This window comes from Mustela erminea, chromosome 2, assembly GCF_009829155.1.
Source record: "Mustela erminea isolate mMusErm1 chromosome 2, mMusErm1.Pri, whole genome shotgun sequence".
NCBI classification, from domain to species: Eukaryota; Metazoa; Chordata; class Mammalia; order Carnivora; family Mustelidae; genus Mustela; species Mustela erminea.
The window spans coordinates 132,106,460-132,127,319 of record NC_045615.1 but is presented as its reverse complement, the minus strand read 5'-3'; the positions used below and the strand labels follow the sequence as shown (position 1 = coordinate 132,127,319).

At 43.8% G+C, this 20,860-nt stretch overlaps 1 protein-coding gene across 25 annotated transcripts in view; it reads right to left on the bottom strand.

Annotated features, from left to right (window-relative positions):
• Positions 1-20,860, bottom strand: part of LIMCH1 (LIM and calponin homology domains 1) — a 326,817-nt gene that overhangs the window by 59,041 nt on the left and 246,916 nt on the right. For 10 of the 25 annotated variants that reach the window (XM_032334171.1, XM_032334170.1, XM_032334175.1 and 7 more), the window contains one exon: positions 3,020-3,055. The exons of 5 other annotated variants lie outside the window; for them this stretch is intronic. In XM_032334171.1, the coding sequence (XP_032190062.1) occupies positions 3,020-3,055 (36 nt within the window). Of the gene's footprint in view, positions 1-3,019; positions 3,056-7,800; positions 8,062-8,502; positions 8,615-8,723; positions 8,840-10,154; positions 10,485-11,009; positions 11,247-13,932; positions 14,236-20,860 lie in introns of all 25 variants that reach the window. 10 more of the 25 variants (XM_032334168.1, XM_032334160.1, XM_032334159.1 and 7 more) reach the window with 2 other exon arrangements.

Sequence of the window (20,860 nt, the reverse complement as noted above, 5' to 3'; positions counted from 1 at the left end):
GCGGTCCTCCAAAGGGGAGGGGGGCTGTGATTTTTCGTTTTTTAGATATTTATGAAGGTTGTTTAAGAAAGATTTGGAAATTTGCAGCCGTACACATAACCGCTAACCTCACAGTTTTTTGTTTGTTTTTTGTTTGTTTTTAAAACATCATGGGTGAAAATTCACTTAAGGAGGCTTTCCAGAAAGAGACCGAAATTCATTCCATTCCTGGAGCCAGGTCTTCTCCTGGAACCCCAGGAAAAAATGGCGGCCGTCTCCAAGATTTGCGATCTGGTTATGTCACTCGGAAAAGAATGGGAGCAAGGCCTTGAGGACTGCCGCCTTCTGTCCTGGGGTCCTATCTCTGTTGCCACCATGAAGTTCTCATGACCCCAGCCCAAAGGTGGCCAAAAGCTGGTTAGTGAAATAAAAAAAGAAACTCGGGTTTGCCCTCTCATATACCAGGAAGTACTACTTTTTCCCCAGAGTGGTTTTGTTTTGTTTTAAAGAAATTCCAGCCACCTGACCAAAAAAAGAACTAACCGAACTATGAGTTATGTCTTTATGCCATTTCGAAAAAAGGAACTAAGCAAGTTGAAAATTGATAATACAAGACAGAAAATGGGCTGAGTCACCATTCAGAAAATGTCTCTTGCTTCAGAGGTTGGACTCAGCCTCCAAAATGAAGAAGTGTGTGTTGGGGGGGGTGGGGGGAAGCAGGGTGGGGGATCCTGGAGGAGCCCAAGCTCCAGATTATTAATGTGGGTTCCTCTCAGCATTTGCTCTCAGCCCATGCCTTGTACTGTTGGGATGAGGGTCCCGGCTGCCACCTCCAGAGGCTTCCATGAAGGTGAGGTGGCATTTTGGAGGGCCAGGATGAAATCACCTCCAGGGAAGCCTGGAAACTGTTTCGGGGCCAGGTCGGAGGTGAGGGAATTAGGAATAAAACAGCCTCCAGCTCTCACGGTGCACAGGCTCCGTTGGTGGGCAGAGCCTTGGGACAGGAGGAACGCGCACGTGAAGAAAAGGGCCAGAAGGTGAAACTGTATCTATGGAAACATTTTTGGCTTGCTGGGAGGCGGAAATCTCTGTTTGCCTGTGTGGTAGGTCTGCCCCCGACCTGCATTTTCCTGAAAGGGCACATCTTTTTTTGATTGGACTGTATTTTAAGGACGTGCCAGTTCTGAATAAACAGAGCCTGTGCCAATAATTGCCCTTAAAGATTTTGGAAAAGGGAGAGAGTGGGGGGGGGGGGATACACTAAACATATAATGAATATCTATTTGAAAACTAAAGTCCCAGTATAAGCTTTGCATTTTGCACCCCACACGGCTTCACGTAGGTTGCGTCTACTCCCAAGAAGGAAATTCGGCACTTTGGATACTCCCAGGTCAGACCTCTGGAAAAGAAGTTCTTTATACTCTTCTTAGTCCATGAGGGCACGTTTTGTAAATTTGGGGCAGCGAAGGGAGTCCCCACCTCCACTGCCCTGAAAAAAAATCATTCACTTTTCCCGTGGGTGAGGTTTCATATTCAAGATACGGGCAAGATTCAAACTCTCCTTCCCATGGCTTCCTTTCTTCCACTTTTTGGGATTTCCCAGAGATCCATCCTAGGGCAACTGCTCAGGGGCCTTGTACTGATGAAGAATAAATCCATCCCATCAAAATGTTTTTGCGAACCAAATCAAAGTAGCGTTTTGCCTATCATCTTAGATAATCTTCCTTTCAGTGCATGTTAAATATCACCAGTGCAGATTTTCAATGTCATAACCGGGGCTGAATTTTACAGACTACTTAACTCCGTGCAGTCGGCCAAGCTCAGCGGGAATTTGGTTTTGAGACATGGCTGTGCTGCACATCAGGACACAAAGCCATCAGAGATGGCACACTGGAAACCTATCCTGACACCCGAGGCAGCCCGCTTGGTGCTAAGACAAACCAAGCTGACATCTTGAACACAGACGTGGAAAAGGTACTGGAAACTGGGGTTACTGGGGAAACTGAGAAATCTGGGGGCCCAGTCTCCTTGTCGTTGGTGGCAATGATTTTTGTGTTTTGCACCCTTATTTAAAGACTCCTCACTTGGTGAATGAAATGTCTTAGGCCACTGTGTGGCTCTTCTGATGGCCCTGTACTCCCACCAGCACATGGACTGGTCCTCCCAGAGACACCAGGCTCGGCAGGGCCACTGACAATGGAATTAGGTATTAATTGGGTTTCTCAAAATACAGATTTATTCAACTCTGAGAAAGCTAGTATTGTGCCAAGAAAACGTTTGCCTTGGATATCTGCTTCTGAATGCTCCGCAGATGGGAAATCCATTTCTGAAACAGTTCATGTGGTCACAAATGGGAGAGTGTTGGCCCCTCCTCAAATTTGGACGTGGGGTGGAAGTAGGGAATGAATCTCTGAGAGAAGTGGAAATGAAGGAGCCAGGAGAGGAAGGCCAAGTCATGTTTGACATCCTGACTCCTTGCTATGCCGCAGAACTGGAGCGCAACCCCAATGTTCTGGTCTTGAGCATCCCACAGTTATATTATTCCAACCTGGGAGGAACTTGGGCTCCTGATTCTATAATTAGTGGTTCAGGATTTGTTTTCTCAGCTCAAAACAAAACAAAACAAAACAAAAAAAAACAGGGCCATGAGAATGACTCTGCTCATTGTTAACTCCAAGCCCTAACGTATCAAGATTTAAATGCAAAAACGCAGAATAATTCTGTGGTTCGGAAGGGGTACCAACATCCAGACTAAAAGACCAGCCTCCCCATGCCATGTCTATGAAAAGCAAATGTTAAGTTTAAGCAGCAGCTGTGTATTAGAATCATGCTTGAGTTCCTCTTTCATTCATCTCTCCTGCACAGAACATATGTTCTGCATTCCAACTTCAAGTGCTTTTCCGAGGCTGCGTGAGTCGGTTAGCTGCTCAGTTCACTGTCGCATTAATTGCATTAATTGCATTTCAATTAGTGGTAAGTATGGGAAACATGCAGTTTAAGCTAGTCATTAATGGATTCCTACAAACACAAGACAACTTACTCTGCGTCATCAGACACAGGAGTTCTCGGACCGTATCTACAAGACCAAATACAAAATTAGAGGATGGAAAGACAGAAGGTTAGCTCTGTAACCAAGCTGGCAATAAATATTACCGGCGACATCTTTGCGTGCCAAACCTTTTTTGCCGATCGCGCTGGAAGAGAAGCGTCATGACACAATTAGCGGCATTTATTAACTTCTGGGAATGAAAGAACAGTCTCGACATTGCCAAAGAATGCAAAATGTGTATTAAAACACAGAGGAGAGAGGAAAATAATCCCCACGCTACCCACAAAAAAAGAGTCTGTTCAAAATAAACATAAGAAGGCTTAGGTGCAACCCACCATGTTTAGAGAAGGTAGTTTAAGGTGGAGTGGGGGAGCCAAACTTGTAAATCGTTCACGAACAGTTAAACCGCTCAGGCCTTTGTGTTCGCCAGTAATGGGCTGTAATGGACACCCAACATAGAAGCACACGCTTACTGACCCTTTCCCTGATGTGTTAATACATTTGCACAAATGACATCAAAGAGCATTTCTGCAGTTTTCTGAAAGCAAACCAGAGCTCCAACCAGAACCCCAATCAGTGTCTTCCGCATGCGTTTGACAAAAACCACAATTCCTAGAAAACTGGCAGCCTTAATCAAAGCCAGACTTGGATAATATTCCATAACTTGAAAAACCAAAGTTTTCCTTTTTACAGTCTTTTATATTCTTCTGATTGTTTAGATCTACAAAGTTGTACCTTCTGCAGGACAGACACTTTAAGTTTTCATGCATTTGATAAAGCGAAGAAAAAGGTTAAATTAGAAAAAAGAAATTAGGACGCTGAAAGGGCATATTTTAAAGCACATTTTAAAAAGCAGCTTCCACAAATGACTATCTCTTCAGCAAAGGGAAATATTAAGAGAAGGTTCTTACCTATGCCCTCAAACGCGGTTCATTTCTGCACTCCAATGGTGGACAAAGAATTATTTGAGCAAAGAAAAAAGGCCCTGCTTTCAGTTTCCAGCAAATTAAATTTTGTGGTTTTCAGCAAAAATTACCTAGTCTCGTGTTCAGTTTCTTAATAGTTCATGGGGAAAAGAGTCATTTCTAGAGATGTCTTCCTCTAATCTTGGGGAAAACACCCTGGAATAAATGGGTGCGTGCACATCCCCCCACACACACCCTTTTCTCTTACCTGCTCTTATCATTCTAGAACAGTTTGCATTCGTGCATTCATTAATAATTGTTTTCATTCACAGCAAAGACAACCACACCAGTGCAAGACCCAAAGTCTCTGTTGAAATGGCCCAAAGGTTTGTGAATATTTCTCTTCTGGCAGTTAAGACTCATTTTCTGTTTTTCCAGGGGATAGTTTCCGAAGGGGCTAAAGTTTAACCCAATACACTCAATTTTCTAGAAACACTCCTACATTTGGAACCAATGACCAACAGATTTCTCCACAGTCATGGGAGAGTACATGAGAAGTTAGTTCTGAAGACTGGATCAACATCTGCCAGTTCATAGGCCTACTGGAGTAAGCTTACTCAAATCCAGTGTTTTCTAAATTATCTACGGAGGCAGCAGAGAAGTTCTGCCTAGTTAACTGAGAAATAATGAACTGATAGGATGTGTTTTGTGTCTCGATCTGAATATTTTTGTTCATGTGTTATTGAAGGAGACTATACATACAGAAGGGCATCGGCCACACACATACACCTCGGTGAGTCTGCGTAACCCCAGACACAGCCAGAGATCAGTGTCGAGTGTTCTGTACTATGTAAATAGTATGTATACCTTTGAGTCTGGCTCCTTAAGCCCATTTTGTTGATGAGATTCAGCTATATCTTGTTGCAGCAATGGAGGCTATATCTGAATTTACACTGCTTCTATGCAAGATACTTAACAGCCTTTCACTGACATCTCTACCAACAAATGTAGATTCATGCTAAAGTGTAAGCACCATGAGGGCAAGGAGCTCTTTTCTGGGTTCCCTGAACAGCGACCAGATGAGGTCCTCCATTAAGTATTTATTGAGCACTTACTGGATGTTCTGGAAATTGAAGAGAAAAGAACAGCTTAGTCTCTGAAGATAATGCTCATTTACCCTTTTACTATACACTCACAGATTTCAGGAATCACCTCCTAATTCATTAGATTTAAGAGGGCATCCATTTAAGCATAACTGTCTTTGCAGTTAAGGAGAAGATAATTAGAGCTTGGGCTTCTAGTGGCTTTCTCCTCTGTTCTATGGGAAACTGAAAAGTAAAGGTAAATTTTTTTTTAAAAATCACTAATAAAGAGATTTTAAAAAATAATACAGAGTAGGTGAGTCAATAGGTATAAAATTGGCCAGACAAATCACAGTTGGTATAAGCATCCTACCAGAAGGCGGGGGGGGGGGGGGGGGGATGAAAAGGCAATGAATAAAGTTCAGTTCTGAGAGTAAGGATATTTAGAAAGATAAAGAGAATATTCTGTGCATCTATTTCATGTATGTAACTTTTGGCACTAATCAAGCATTTTGGGATCAGTAATTAGCTGGTTTTATACCTCCATATTGTGAACTGGCACTGCTTCATTTGAAGTGAGAGGGGAAAAAATCGGTCTCTTGCTCATTTAAAATTATCTGCTAGCAGAGAGAGTCAATTATCATATGGTTTCACTTATTTGTGGAGCATAACAAATAGCATGGAGGACATGGGGACTTAGAGTGGAGAAGGGAGTTGGGGGAAATTGGAAGGGGAGGTGAACCATGAGAGACTATGGACTCTGAAAAACAATCTGAGGGTTTTGAAGGGACGGGGGGTGGGAGGTTGGGGTACCAGGTGGTGGGTATTATAGAGGGCACGGATTGCATGGAGCATGGGGTGTGGTGCAAAAATAATGAATACTGTTATGCTGGAAATTTAAAAAATAAATAAATAAATAAATAAGAAAAAAAAAATTATCTGCTAGCACGGAGCCCTATGTTTTACACATAGCAGTTACTCAATAGATAGTTGTGGAAAAGAAACATGAATTCCCAAGGCGTATGCCCCCTCAGTCACGCACCTGGGACACGTAGCACGTGGGACCACATCTCCTGCTCACACTAGCCATTCATTCCCACTTGGATCTAAAAAGGACTTTCTCCGAATCACAGAGGGACAGTTACAAGTGACAAGGAATTCATCAGACTGCCACCGTTTCCTCTAGTAACCAGTGCAGGCCACGTGCTGGAGGGGGACCGTGGCCTTCTGCTCAGGTAGGGCTGGGTCTGAATATTGGATCTGTAATAACCAGCTGTGTGGATGTGGGCCTCTGTTCCCTAATTGCAAAATGCAGATGAAAATTCTTCCTCTCAAAGGTCGTGCGAGGAATAAGTCAATGGGAAAACACCCGGAAAGGGTAGGCAGCCACGAGCCCCCTTCTTCCTTCTTCCCTTTCATGCTCACTTGCTTTACAGCAGCCCAAGACGCCGGGGCCACACTTTGTCAGGGCATCTGGAAAGTGAGTGAGGGTGGTGGACAGGGCCGATCAGTCAGTCCCTCTCTCTCGAACCAGCCCTGACAGGCCCTGACCAGCCAGGACCCATGTGGGATCCGCTCACCCATTTCTCTGTCCATGGCCCTACCTGTGAATTTCCAGAAGGTGAGCTAGAGGGAGCAGCCACCCTTTGAAAGGGCTACAGAGCACTCTGTACTAGAAGACAACAAAAACACAGCTCGAAGAGTACCCCCGCCTCCTGAAACCAACGTTACAACAAGGTTCTGCGACAGCGCTAGGAGAATTCGGAGGCTTACACGGCACAGATTAAATCCGGGTCATAAAGATAGACGGGATCTTCATTTTAAAATTTGGGTGTCACTTAAGATTTTCCCTGCTTCCCATCCTAGCCTCTGACTCACTACTTTTAGGGTCCTTCATGAACCGGAACCCCGCTGCTTCCTGTTTTCTAGTGGATCCTGTTGTTGTGCCCAACACCTCTCACTTTTATTCCACTTAGATCTGGCAGACCCTACTTTTAACAAAATGTATCACTCTCATTAAATGGCAACAGAGGCTTCAACATTTAGGACTTTTAACTACAAACTTCAGATTATTTCCTTACTTGTTCTTTTTTTTTCTTTTTCAAGATTTTTTTTTTTTTTAATTTGAGAGAGAGAGAGAGATAGTGGGAGAGAACACATGAGTGGGGAGGAAAGGGAGAAGCAGGCTCCTCAGTGAGCCGGGAGCCCAACCTACGGCTCCGTTCCAGGCCCCTAGGCTCATGACTTGAGCCCAAGGCAGACGCTTAACCGACTGAGCCACCCAGATGCCCCTCCTTCTTTGTTCTTTTAAATCAAGTCATAGCATGGAATAGAAATCTTACCTCTAGAAAGCCCTGAGTGTTTGCTAATGTTGGAATGAAATGGAATTACAAATTGGTAAGTGGTATACGTCTTCTTTGGACCTGAAGACGTTCCTGGAATCAAAGTGAAATCAAGTAGTTCAGAAAGAAGTTCAATTCCTTTACCTGAGGGCTCTTATACGAGCTAGGAGGAAATAAGAGTTACCCATTTAGGGGGCCCACAAGATGAGTCCGAAAAAAAAATTTGTGGAACCAGAAAATTCACAAATGCATCTTCTTTCCATACCTGCTTATAGGCAAAAAAGGAAAAAAAATTCTTGGCCAATTTTTATCATTCCATTTCCGCAAGCAATCCCAGGTAAGTGGCGCTGAGGTATCATCACGCGTTAATAACATACTCAAAGCAGCTACGAAGGCTCAGACCAGAAAAACAAAACCACAAAAGCTCAGGAAAATCTTCTGACCTCGTATCCTTCAACGGCGGACTCCTGGCAGATTCCTCCACATCCTGCCGCTTTGCAAACGGAACTGGAAGGAACTGGTTTACGTTGGCTCCCACGCGTCTAAGACACATCCTGGTTCTTCTGACCATCATGTCATCTTTTTGTGACTCATACAGCTTTCCTGGGCCTTTCGGTCTGCCGCTGCTCCAGGCAGGATCTGTCGCCCTCTCTGAGCTCTCTTCTGTCCCGGAAGTCTTGCATTCGGAGGCCAGGGGACACACACTAGGGCAATATTCAGTCCAGCCGGTCAAAGGCCACTTATTGCTAAAGATGTTTTCAGTAGCATCCCCCAACGGCATCAACCCAAGACAGAGGAAGCCAACGTCCGTGGAGGCAGCAGCACACAGAGCAACCGAGTACTAACACTGTGGGCCTCTGTCATGCAATGGGTATTTACACCAGAAGGGTTTCCCTTTCCGGTTTTTCAGGATTTCCGAGAATGAAATCTGGCCAGCACCCAACCACATGCAAAGGCTCCCATCTCTACCCAGGGAGGCACTGAGAGCAGGACTCTGACCCTGGGCTGGGTGCATTCTTCTAAGTGACTGAACTCCACACCACGTCAGTCATCAAGGGCATACTGTGGCTCGAAGCTGTTTTCTGGGGACACAACAGCCACACACAGCAGAGGCAGCACACCCTGGAAGGCAGGCAAGCGCTCACAGTGGCCGGCCGCTGTCCTCTGATGGCTCAGCCTTTGGCGGCATCTCAGAATCTCTTTGAGCAACTCCTTCCTTCTCTTCCTTGCCATCCTGCGGCAGCTGTTTGCATGTCACTGAAGCCAGAGAGGACAGCTTTACTGCTAGGGAAGAATTCACACCCGAGGCCTTGACCCCACCTGTCATCCTGCACCTCCCGGGAAGGGAAGGAACATTGCTCCTCACCTTCCTCCGCTCCTGGGTGCTCGCTCAAACAGCAGACGTGCTCCTCCTGGGTCTCCAGTACGGGACCCAGCTGCGACACCCTTTTGCAACAGTCCCCTACGCCAGAATTCACTATTCTGTTGACAACCAAGCAGCATTGGTAGCAAGAGAGAAGAGGAAAAAGAATTATGAAAGGACACAACAAACGTTGTTGAGAATGAGAGATTAAGAAGAGTTCGGCTGCTGTCATTCCGGAAGCTGGTTAGTAAGGATGACATACTCAGATGGAGAAAATGGAAGGTGAGTGCCAGCGAGCGCCTGCGGAAAGTCAAAGTAGGGCTGGCAAGAGCCTGTCCCCATGGAACTGAGTGACGGCCCCCTCAGTAGTCAAGCACTCAACGATGCATTTCTTACTACCTCCTGACCCCCACCCCAGGTCCCCATCAGCCTCTGAAACACCAACTGTATATCTGGTGTGCGCAGACTATTTCTATCTACAGTCTGCTAGCCTCCATGCTGTCGGCCATAAGTATTGGATGAAAGACACCCATCCCTGCGTCATGGACCATTCACTGCTGCCTTTGGATTTCAAGGACAGAGCACAGAGGAGGACATCTTGAGCATTTCCCCTGGCCATGGAGAGCGTTACTTTGCTCTCAACACACAGGTGCAAGGGAGGTTCCCAGGACAGTCCAGTGGCTTATAAACCTCCCATACCTGCTTCCTGGAGGACAGACCAGCCCACAGAACTGAACCCCCAGGAGAGGACCTGGGAACTCAAAGCTGGAAGGCCTCCAGCGAGGAGGAGAACTGCTGACAGGCCCGCACGGGCTTCTCCTAGGTGATCCCTCACACATTCGTTGGGCGAATCAGCCAAGGAAACTCTTGACTCATAGGAACCCCAAGAAAGGAGTCTTTTTCCATTCACAATTCATCATACCTTTTTCTTTTTTTCCTAAGTAGGGGAGGGAAGAGGCCTTTACTTTTTTTCGCTTCAATGTCCAAATTTGAACGAATGATATGAGTCACTATTTTTTCCTCCCTCCACGGGATAGGAAAAGAGGGAGGTTGTAGATAAACCTGAATTCTACCAACAGATCTCTAGAAGAAACGCTAGGGTATCATTAAAACATTCTGTCGAGTTCATTTCAGCATTTCCAACTAATAAAACAGTGCTGAATGCAGCCGAGGGAAAAAGGGTCCTTGGCTAAGATTACTGGCATTCCCCGGCGGTGATTCTGGGGACAACGGAATCAAAATGGACGCCTGCCATTAACTGTCACACGCGTGCTCCTCCCCAGGGCGACCCGCGGACGCTGCTCCTCTGCCAACCAGCCAAAGAGCCTGTTCCAACTATGGGATCGCCGGAGGTTCCTGAGAGGTGCTTCGACAGACCCTTGCAAAGCAGCAGCGGCTCCCATGCAGGGCTTGGACCCGGATGGAGGAAAATACCTGGGGTCGTTCTGTGCAGGAAGCGTTTGGTCTTTTCCTAAACTGGACGTGGCCGCGGAGGAAGGGGAGACAGAGTTAGTTTCGGTCTTGCTGCCACGACTGAGGACTCCTTCCACGTCCTCCCTAGGCCCGGCCCGGCCAATGCTGAGCCGCTTCCATTTCTGCTGATCTATCTCTGTCACGGGTCCAAAGTGCACAAACTTTTGCCGAGGGCTGGAAGCTTTCTTATAGGCCCTCGCTTTGCGGCTGGCAAAATCATCACGAATGGCAGTTTCTGCTTTAATTTCTGGTGAAGGCTCAGGGGCACAGATGGGCTCAACATCTCCAACCCTAGTCAGAACCAGAAATGAGTTCCAAAGATTTCTTAGGCAAGTGTAAATTACTAAGAGCTCCCCCCACCCCTGCTTTGGAATACTAGATTTATGAAAAATACTAATATGGTTAGAGCAGAATTGCTTTCCCATTCATCAAAGGAAGGAATGGTCATAGTCTTGCCTGGTAAACAAGGCTTTAAGCTTCTATGGTGCTCAAAATATCACTCCCAACATCATCAATGATGGCATAAGAAAATCTTATGTATGGTGAAATAACAAAAATGGGTTAAGCACCATGTAAACAAGCCTATCGAAATTACCTTTCCCAGTAGTTGGTTCAATTAAAGAGAATATTTTCCATCCAGTGACTCCTAACTTTCGGTATTAATAATTTTCAACGCATACAGAATACACTATGTTTTAGGAGGTATTTTTTTCTCCAGGCATGAGAGTAAAAAAATGATAGAAGGATAAGCATTTGATTCCTTCAAAGTTTAACGAAACCGCTTACAGGGGAAAATTCAGGAAAAGCATGACACACCTCGTCTTTCCTGACACTTTCAGCCTCTCCCACGTCTCCAAGTCCGCTTCGGTGATATTGGAGACTGTGACAAATCTTGGAGCCTCTCGCTGAGGGCCGGGGAGGCCCTGAATTCTCCGCTGAGCCAGGTCATCTCTGTAAAGATCTGGCACCTTCCTCACTCCCTCTTCTGCCGGTTTGCTCTCCTGAGTCCGAGTAATACAGGCCACCACTGACTTCACCTCTTGGCCCTGGTTCCTGTCAGTTTTATCCAGGCCCCCACATCATTGGAAAAATCAGGTTCAAGGCAGGGGAGCAGACAAACAGAATGTCAAGCAAGGAATTTCAGAGGCTAAGGACAGAAGGAAATGATGAAGGCACCTTTCCCTTTCTCGAAAAATTCAGAATCACTGGGAGCCTTGATTCTTTGCGCCTATGCTACCCTTTTGACACTATAATAAGATGGAGCTTTTTCGACCAGATGACAATCTCTAGTTTGGTTTAGGAAGAGAAGCCAGGGCTCGCTGAAAGACTGCTAAGAATGAATGGTAATGAGATTTCGGTTTGACAGTAATGATGCCCAATTCCCACACTATTCAAGTTACTACAATGAATTCAAGTTCTCTGATTGAATCCCTGAGCCCTCTTGGAATGTCTTTTACCGCACCAGTAAAATGTTAGTAACGAGCTCGGCATGATCCAAATTCTAGGATTAGCTGGGAGACAGCTGGAACGCTGTTCACATATTAAATATCTCAACCATAAACTCACAAGTGCCAGGAAGTACCTCTAAGTCAATTCCAAACAGAAAGTTTCGACCTTCGAAATCAGTCTCTGCTTCCGGACAGCACTGGTTAGGTCTGACTAATGTAAACTTGAAGATTACACAGAGCGTATCCTTTTCACCTGGACCGAGAGAGTCAATACTCATTTGTTCCTTACGTTAAAAACTAGTCACCTTTGCTGATGTTAAAACTGGTATTTTCACCTGTTCTCCCAAGAAGTGGAAGTTGGGTGGCTTAATGCTGACAATGCAGTCATTTAAATCAGGGCATAAACATTCAATGGCATTAAAAAGTCAATTTCTAATGAAATGTGCTTCCCAAGATAGAAAATCTCAAACATCCACATAGAGAGGGCTATTTGTTTTTTAAAAAAGATATCATCCAAGCTAGAAAACCAAGAGGTATTCTTTCATTACCTAGATGATGTGGTGTCTTCGCAGACCCTCTACAAGTTAGGAGGGCTACAGAATTTTCTGTTTACTTTCAGTTTGGGAAAGGGGATAAAGGAAGGGCAGAGGCAGGAGCCACTAGGGGCCTTCTCTTCTTTCAACCGTTCTTTGATGCTCCCTAGAGAGGTCACGGGCCATCTGAGACTCAGAACCATGTCCCCAAACACAGAGTCAGGTGACAACAGACAAACGAGGCTGGAAATACTGGGAATTAAAATTGCATGCAGCATGGGGCGCCTGGGTGGCTCAGTGGGTTAAAGCCTCTGCCTTCAGCTCAGGTCATGATCCCAGGGTCCTGGGATTGAGCCCCACATTGGGCTCTCTGCTCGGCGGGGAGCCTGCTTCCTCCTCTCTCTCTGTCTGCCTCTCTGCCTACTTGTGATCTCTGTCTGTCAAATAAATAAATAAAATCTTAAAAAAAAATTGCACACAGGAGAAAGGGAAAAAGGGAGATGCAAAAGCGACTCCTTTTCCTAATTCAAGTTGCTGATTCCCATCCTTATGCCTCGATGCTAGTGAATGGTCCAGAAGTCTGTTTAATGCACAACAACAGATCCCTCCTACAAGACCCTCCTAGAATGGTATGTTACAAGGCATGACAGAGTGAGAGACTCCCGAAGCTAGAGTGTGTCCTATAAAAAAATCACGCTAGGCTTCTATGCTCTAACCCCTATTCTATATCCATGCATTTTGTACCTGGTGCTTCGCAGAACAACAGCAACAATTGTGCAAAACACAGTTAAGACATTTTTATTCTTCATTCGACAGAATTTACAAACCCCATTACATGAGGGGCAAAGAGATGGCAATTTGACGATGCAAATCTCTGATTTTGGTATAAGGAGAGACTACAAGAATGATCCACTCTGGGTGATGAAATTTAGCAAGCTGCCACCTTCAATGCCATCATATCCCTCCTAGGATAAGAATCACTGGCCAAAACCCATTTCGCTACAGTTTTCCTTTCTCAAATGAAGAGGATGGGAAAAAGGTTAGGAGAGGGAAACTCATCCAAAAACAATTTCTATAACAGAACAAACAGAAGTGTATTATATTTTTGAGAAGTTTTTTGTTTTTGGCTCCAAGCCCAGCGTGGAGTCAATGCAGGGCTCAAACTCATGACCTTGATCAAAACCTGAGATCAGGAGTCAGATGCTCAATTGACTGAGCCAGGCATGAACCCTGGTTGTGTGTGTGTGTGTGTGTGTGTGTGTGTGTGTGTTTTAATGAGGCCTATCCATCATTAAATTCTAAGTGATTTTGTTGGTATGTAGAAAGAGAGCAAGCCCAATTTTATTTTTTCTCTCAAAATCTAAAAGGAATTAATAAGAGACGACAGGCTACAGCTACGGAATGACTGTGTTTTCCATTTCCTGCGAGTGGACTGGACCAGCCTTGGATGGTGGCCACTCCTGATAGGCACTGGTACACGCCTGCCTGTACCAATAATGCCAACCATTTGTGGTGATATATCTACTGGAACTCAAAGTTTATTTGATGAATTCAGCCCCATTTTGCACAAGACCATTCTACTGTCTGCCACTGCATTTAGGGAGACTGGTTATCTGGAGTGCCATTTCAAAATAAACCACCACTACCTATTATTTATAACAGGGAAAGGAAAGAAAGGAATGGGGGCCTAGGACACAAGTCACCTTCACTTAATTCCACTCCCCCTCTCACCCACACGAATACACACACAGTGCACACCTTTTATATTCTAGACTTCTCTTTTCTGAAATTCCCTTTGAGAGCTGTTTGCCGCTCTCTGATTTCTCTGCCTCTTTTTTTCGGTAAGGCCCATAGAGGAGTTGGTTCAATGGCACCGCTGGCTTGGTTTGGTTCATGCGCACTTTCCTTGCAGCAAAGTCATCTTTCTCAAGATCGGGCCGCCGATGCACCACTTCCTCTTCTGACTCTGAATCTTTGCCACGTTGGTGGGTCAGGAAAGGGTTTTCTTTGCGAAGGATAATGTCATGAACAGCTTCTTTCTCATTACTTAATGGCTTGTGACTGATGGAGCAAAATTAAATAGAACTCTCCATGTGATCAGACCAAACGCTTTTATAAATCCCCATCTCCAGACACACAACTGTGTTGTTAGTGGAAGGTCTTCTCAATATCATTAGTCTAGATGACATCTGTTCGCTCTTTTAGTCCAGAGTTGTAGCGTAGTTAGGGTGGGTTTTAAAACCTTGGTTTTAGCCAGCAAGTAGCAATGCTAAAAAGTCATTTAATGGACAGGACCCCATCAGCACAGCAATGCAGGGTCCTAAATGGCTCTGAGAGGGACAATCCGAACTCTTGTCATGATTGGGAAGAGTAGAAAGCTTTTGGTTGTTCTTTTTCCTTTAGCACATTAGCAATGTACCCAGCAGGTCCCCAGTTTGTTTCTGAGTGGTAGGGCAACAATTTGAGCCACCAAGAAACTGATCTGGGGGAAAGCTAATGTGTGCAGCTGTGTGACAGCAAACCTAGACTACGTTCCCAGTTGCAAAGTGTGAGGAAGATCTTTCTGCAGAGCTGAGCTCACCTGAAGCATTTGGAAGGGTTTATGACCAGAAACAGGATGGACCCGGGGCATAAATGCTTCTCTTGCCCTGCACCCTCCCATAAGCAGCTCTGTCTCCTTCTAGTAAATTCTTCTACCCCAATGACTGTCCACCTCTCAGCTCTTCTTCGTCATATGCTAGATGTCAAGTCAATTGTGGTAAAACAGCCAAAGTGGCTAAAAAATTACTACTTTGGGCTATTCCCATTTTCAAAGAGATGTTGAAGACCTCAAACTTTTAAATTCCTGAATGTGGTTTAACGGTGGACTATAGGACTTTCCACTCAGTTTTGTTTTTTTGTTTTTGTTGGAGGCACGTGGGATAGGAATAGGGTCGAACTGTGTGCGTCTGGAATTCCCACAAAGTCCTCTCCCCCTGCTCATAGGCTCAGCCTTGCTTCTAGGTCATTATTATTCTGAGTAATAATAAAATGTTAAAACTTAAAAAAAATCATTTATTATCTTCTCATTTCAAAAAGATCAGTAAATAAATATCTTGACTCCTAATGCTTACCTACTTTGTATCCAATCTCTAAGAGGGAGTCCAGAGTAAATTCTTCATCCTCAAAGGACAACTCATCTCAGAAATGAGAAGGAGGAATTAGCTAGGAGTAAAATGAACACTGAGACTATGAACCCTGATCAAGCAGGCTGCCTGTTCTCCGCTGCTCTGCTCCGTGCCGCTCCAGAAGGCACTATGTCTTAAGATGATAGCAGGACCTTACTCTGATTTTTTGGAAAATCAAATCATCTCTAATCATGAGCAGCAAATTCCTTCTTTTCACTGCTGCCACTGTCCTCACTAAAAATTTAAAACACCGAATTTGGAAGTGGTTGGCAGTACTTTGCTCCCCGAATAAATTTATTTCTTAAAATACAAAATCTTGCCCTGACTCCCAGTGTCCCCGCCTGTCCCCTCTTGGACAGTGGTCATGCTCCTTCCTTGCTCCTTAGCCAATGCATCTGGCAAGTACCAACTGGTGTTGGTTGACTAGGGCCATAAAGAATGGCCAGTGGAAGTCACAGGCCATTGAGTTCATGTCTTCAGAAAGGCATTATTTAAAAAGCACAATGTTGATGACAAAGAAAGTGGCTAACTTACTGAGGCTGCACGATTGCCTAGACTTCCTTCTAAGTGTTAGTTCATTTAAACCTAACACTAACCCTGCAATGTGAGTGTTATTAGCATCACTATTTTAAGAGAGTAGAAACTAGGTTCTAGGTTCACAAATCTGCCCAAGGTCAAAATGCCACTGCTTAAGTTAAAATTCGAACCCAGGTTGTCTGGCTCCAGAGGTTCTGTTTGTAACCACTATACTGGGTGGTGAAACAAAAGACCTAGCCAGGAATGGTGCTGAAAGCAGAACATGGTATAAAAAATAAGGCATTATCATGACTATGGGAGTAGGAGAAAGACAAGTATTTTGCTTACTAAATAAAGAGATCTGTGAGTTGTGCTTAGACTGGAGTTGTGATTTGCACTGCTGGTCACAGGCAGCCACATTTTGCTAGGATTAATGATAGCAGAATGCTAACTCATCACACCTCACAGTGCTCGCACAGCACTTTACAGTTTACAAAGTGCTCTCAAACTCATTATCTCATCTCAGCTGATCTGACTCCAAGTTCAGGGGGCAGTGGACCCCTAGTTTGAATCTCTTACATTCAAAAGCAGCACTCTTTTCATTTTTTTGGCCTGTGGTCATGGGTTACCATCTCCCCCCTCCCCCCAATTCAGGCAGACTTCTTTAGAATAAAACATATGCATTTATGCAAATGGCCATGCCAATTTGTGATGCCAATTTGAGCAGGGAGAATCTGGTGTTCTCTGGATCACAGGAGCCCAAGCCCGGCTACAGATTCCCTGGGGTGCTTCTTTTTAGGCTAAATGCCCAGCATAGCAGCACTTGTTTCAAGTGATCTCAATTTAGATGTGTGGACTTTAAAAAAAAAAAAAGGGTGGTAAAGAAAGCTTTCTGTATCGCTGGCCACGGAAAGCCACTCCCTGCCCACTTGAAAAGAAAAACGGCCCCAATGACTGCTTTTCGGCTACTTGCTTGAATCCTGTGATTTCAGAGTTTCCAGGCAGACTCGGGGGTTGGGGGGGAGATAATAACACAAAATCTGAACTCATACTTTTGGCCTCGCAGTAATGCATACTGTGTATAAAGAAAGATATGTAGGGTTGTGTTCACAGGTGTCTAGTTACTGAAATTCTTCAGTGGCCTTTTATAAATGTGTTTTTCTTTTTCCCTGAGGGACCTTAAGGGCAGTCTGTTGTAAATCTTCAGTATATCCTACTCGGGTTTTCAACAATTATGACTCTCTGAGCACCTGGTGTATTTCAGATACGCTAACCACTGCAACGACGCTGTGAGATAGGAATTCTCACGTCTACTGAGTAAAGAACACTGAGGCTTCTGGTTCCAGTCATCTGAATGTAGATAAATGAAGTGAATTTCAGGGGCAGACTCAGGTTCCCTGGCTTGATATTCATGGGGGAGGTTTGACGCTTTGATTTCTTTTCAAGCCCTTCACAGGTGAGTCACTTTGGGACGGAGGGGCTGCTCGGCTGGGCACAGCTCGCCGCTCAGAAGGAATACAGTTCACTGCGAGACGAGAAATGCCCAGCCTTGCCTCCAGCCTCGTAACCGTGTCCGGCTTCATCTCAAACAAGTGAAGCTATCTTGGTAGGCCAGGTTATGGGCTTGAAGCAGGTGAGGGCGGAGGGGAAGAAAAAGCTCTTGGTTCAAACTTACAGGTTTCAAAGTGAATGAGATAGTGATTGAACTGAAGGAAGAACCAGCATTTTCCTTCACCCCTTTTCCCCTGGTACCACATAAGCAGCCAGCCTAGACTGGCGGCGAGGCTGTTCTACTGAAAGAAACTGGGCTCTCCTGGGAATGTCAGGAGCAATACCAGAAACTTCCCGGCTCACCCAGTGCCCACAGAGTGCGGCCACAACTAGAGTCACAGAGGCCCTGCAAGGGATGTGTGTGTCTGCTCCCGATCCCCCGGGATCTGTTCAGCAACAACCAGGGACACAGGCATCTGCTGAGTAGGAGTATAGAGGACGTGTGTAGCACTTAACTGCATCAACTCTTTCCTCTAAAGATTTCAAAAATGTCTATTGTTCCTGGGAGGGTTTTTTTTTTCCCCTCTGTAATTAATTACTATGTGGTTGAGAAGATCCACAGACCAGCAGAAAAGACTGAGTGCTGAGACATATGAAAACAATTAGAAAAGAAGTACAATCACGTGAAGCCTATAATTCAGTTAAAAAAAAAAAAAAGTTTACTTCTCCAATGGGAAACACCAAGTAAGAGAACTCAAATCTCCATGGCATTTTAATTCAGGGGAAGTGAATCTTGGTTCCCATTTTATCCTCTTAAAAACAGAAATCTTAGCTTTTTTGGCAGAGTCTCATATTTTGGGGTAATTAAGCTAACTTAATCATCAGCTAAAATAGAAGCAAAAGGAGTTTATATACTTCTTACTTCAATGGTGACTCTAATGCATACTAAACTCCACACATTTATTAAGAAGCCCTACTTTCTGTCCCTTGATGCTAAGATACCTCCTAATATATGGTTTGACAGGAAGCTTGGGACTTCTGGGCTTCGAAAGTTAACACAAAAATAGAATGCCATGCACTCTTGCTCCTTTTTATATACAAGGAGGTGTCTGAGAATACTTGGGACAAAAACAACAAAGAAAACAGTCTATAGAAATAAAGCCTTGTTCTCTGTCTATGTACCTCCTCCTTGCCTATAACTTGATATTATTACCCTTCTCTTCAAACACAGATTTTTCCAGCTAAAATGGGCCACAAAATATATGCTGGGCCTCTTGCTGGGTTCAAAGATGTGGTAGTCAGAATCCATCTGGATGGCAAAGACAGAAGATGGCGGTTAAATGTTTCAAGAGACATCAGCATATTTACATATTTTATATTCTTATTTTCCAGATACCAAGAAGCCTTTTCATCTTTATGTGCTTCATTCCAGTTAAGCTACTTTCTGCCACATGAAAAGCAGGATAAACTTAGCATGACTCTCCACTCTGAGGAAGGCTGCAGAAAGTAAGTGACAGGGACACAGACAGGCAAGGCTAGTGACACAGGATGTATAAACCCTGTAAGAGAGAGCTAGCAGCTGAACAGTCTGCCAACAAATGAATTCTGGGTGTTTGGACCAGCTGTGTCACATTGCTGTTGGGGACGTTGTCTGGGAATATGCACAATTTTCCTGAACCCAATTTTTAAGCCAGAAGATCTCAGGTGTGATGATATTAACAGACCTGGGAATTTCTGCTTAATGTAGCTGACTTGGATGAAACATGTAAACAATGGAGCCAGATAATAGGCAACATGGACAGGAGCAAAGAATACCACATAAATATAATATTCATCCATCAGAATGACATTTGTAAACAACCATGATTCTAGGTTTGTGCACAGAAAGGGAACTATCATAAAAGATTGCAATATTTCATTACAAAATAAACCTCACAGTTACTGCCACAGCACACCCACAGAATTTCCAGTCTTGTCCAATCTCTTCTTTTCTCTCCGTCACCATGACTCCTGCATGTCCTGACTTAGCTTAATGAGGCTCCCCACTCATCTCCTGTTGCTCTTTTGGATACTCTAAAGATGATACAGAGATTCCTTGAAAAATTAAAAATACATCTATCATAAGATCTGGCAATCCCACTTCTGCTATTTATCCAAAACTATAGAAGTCAGGACCCATAAGAGATGGTAGCACTCCCGTGTTCATTGCCATACTATGCACAATAGCTAAGATGTAAAAACAATCTAAATGTCCATTGATGGATGAATGGAAGGAAATGTAACATTTACATATAATGGAATATCGGTCGGTCTTTTAAAAGAAGAAAACTCTGCACTATGTGATAATATAGATGAACCTTGAGGACGTTGTTCTACGTGAAATAAGCTAGTCACAGAAGGAAAAAGGCTGCACGATTCCTCTTACACATCATATCTAAGAGTCAAATGCATAGCGTCAAAGAGTAGAATGGTGGTTGCCAGGGGCTGAGGGAGGAAGAAATGGGGAGTTCTAATCAGTGGCCATAAAGTTTCAGTTAGGCAGGATGAATAAATTCTAGAGATCTACTATACAACATCGTATCGAGAGTTAACAAAACTCTGGAACAATTCAAGATTTGTTCAGAGGGGAGATCTCATGCTAAGTGTTCTTATCACAATGAAATGAAAATTTTTTAAATGGGAAAAGGTAGTATAGGATATGGAAGAAGAAACCCAAACAGCCAATACACATATTATAATATTCAAACAGATTGGTAATTATAGAAAAATCAATTTTTAAAAATGAGATTCATTTTAACCAAGTGGAGTAGTAATTTTTGAAAATGATAAGCAGAAAAAAAAATAAGGATCATGGTGTCTTTGGTAAATTTTAGTTTAAAGACTTCTCAGACATGACACAAATGAAGGCATATGTCAAGGATATTAAGATTAAAAATTTTTTTTTTAAAATTTATACTTTTACCTATATTACCTACTACCACTGGGCCCTAGATTTGAAGACAGAAGGGAAAGTTTGAAAAATGATATATGGTAAGGGGATACTATTCATTTTTGTATTCTTAGCATCGAGCCTGTTCTCTGATACAAGTAATGCTAAAATGATGTTGAAAAAATATGTGTCTGATAAGGTCTTTGTACCAAAATTATATAGAATATCTGGATTTGATTTTGTTTTTTATGATCTACATTACTCTCCATTATCTCAGAAAACCAGAGATCTGCTTGGAACACAAGCACAACTTTATGATAGAGTTTTCTAGAAGCACATATATGTTTAGGATAGATACACTTATCTGTGAGATACCACAGACAGGGAAGAGCTATTCCCTTGGTTGTTTTTTGTTTTTAATCAATACAAAGCTACTCTGGGATTAAATCCATATAAGTCAAGGCTGAACTTCCCATTTAAGAACTAGACCGTATAGCATTAACCACATTTGGAATTGTACAGAGAAATGGGAAATGTTCTGTTAAATGTGTGGGAGGCAGATGTGGTACTGTGGTCAGGACAT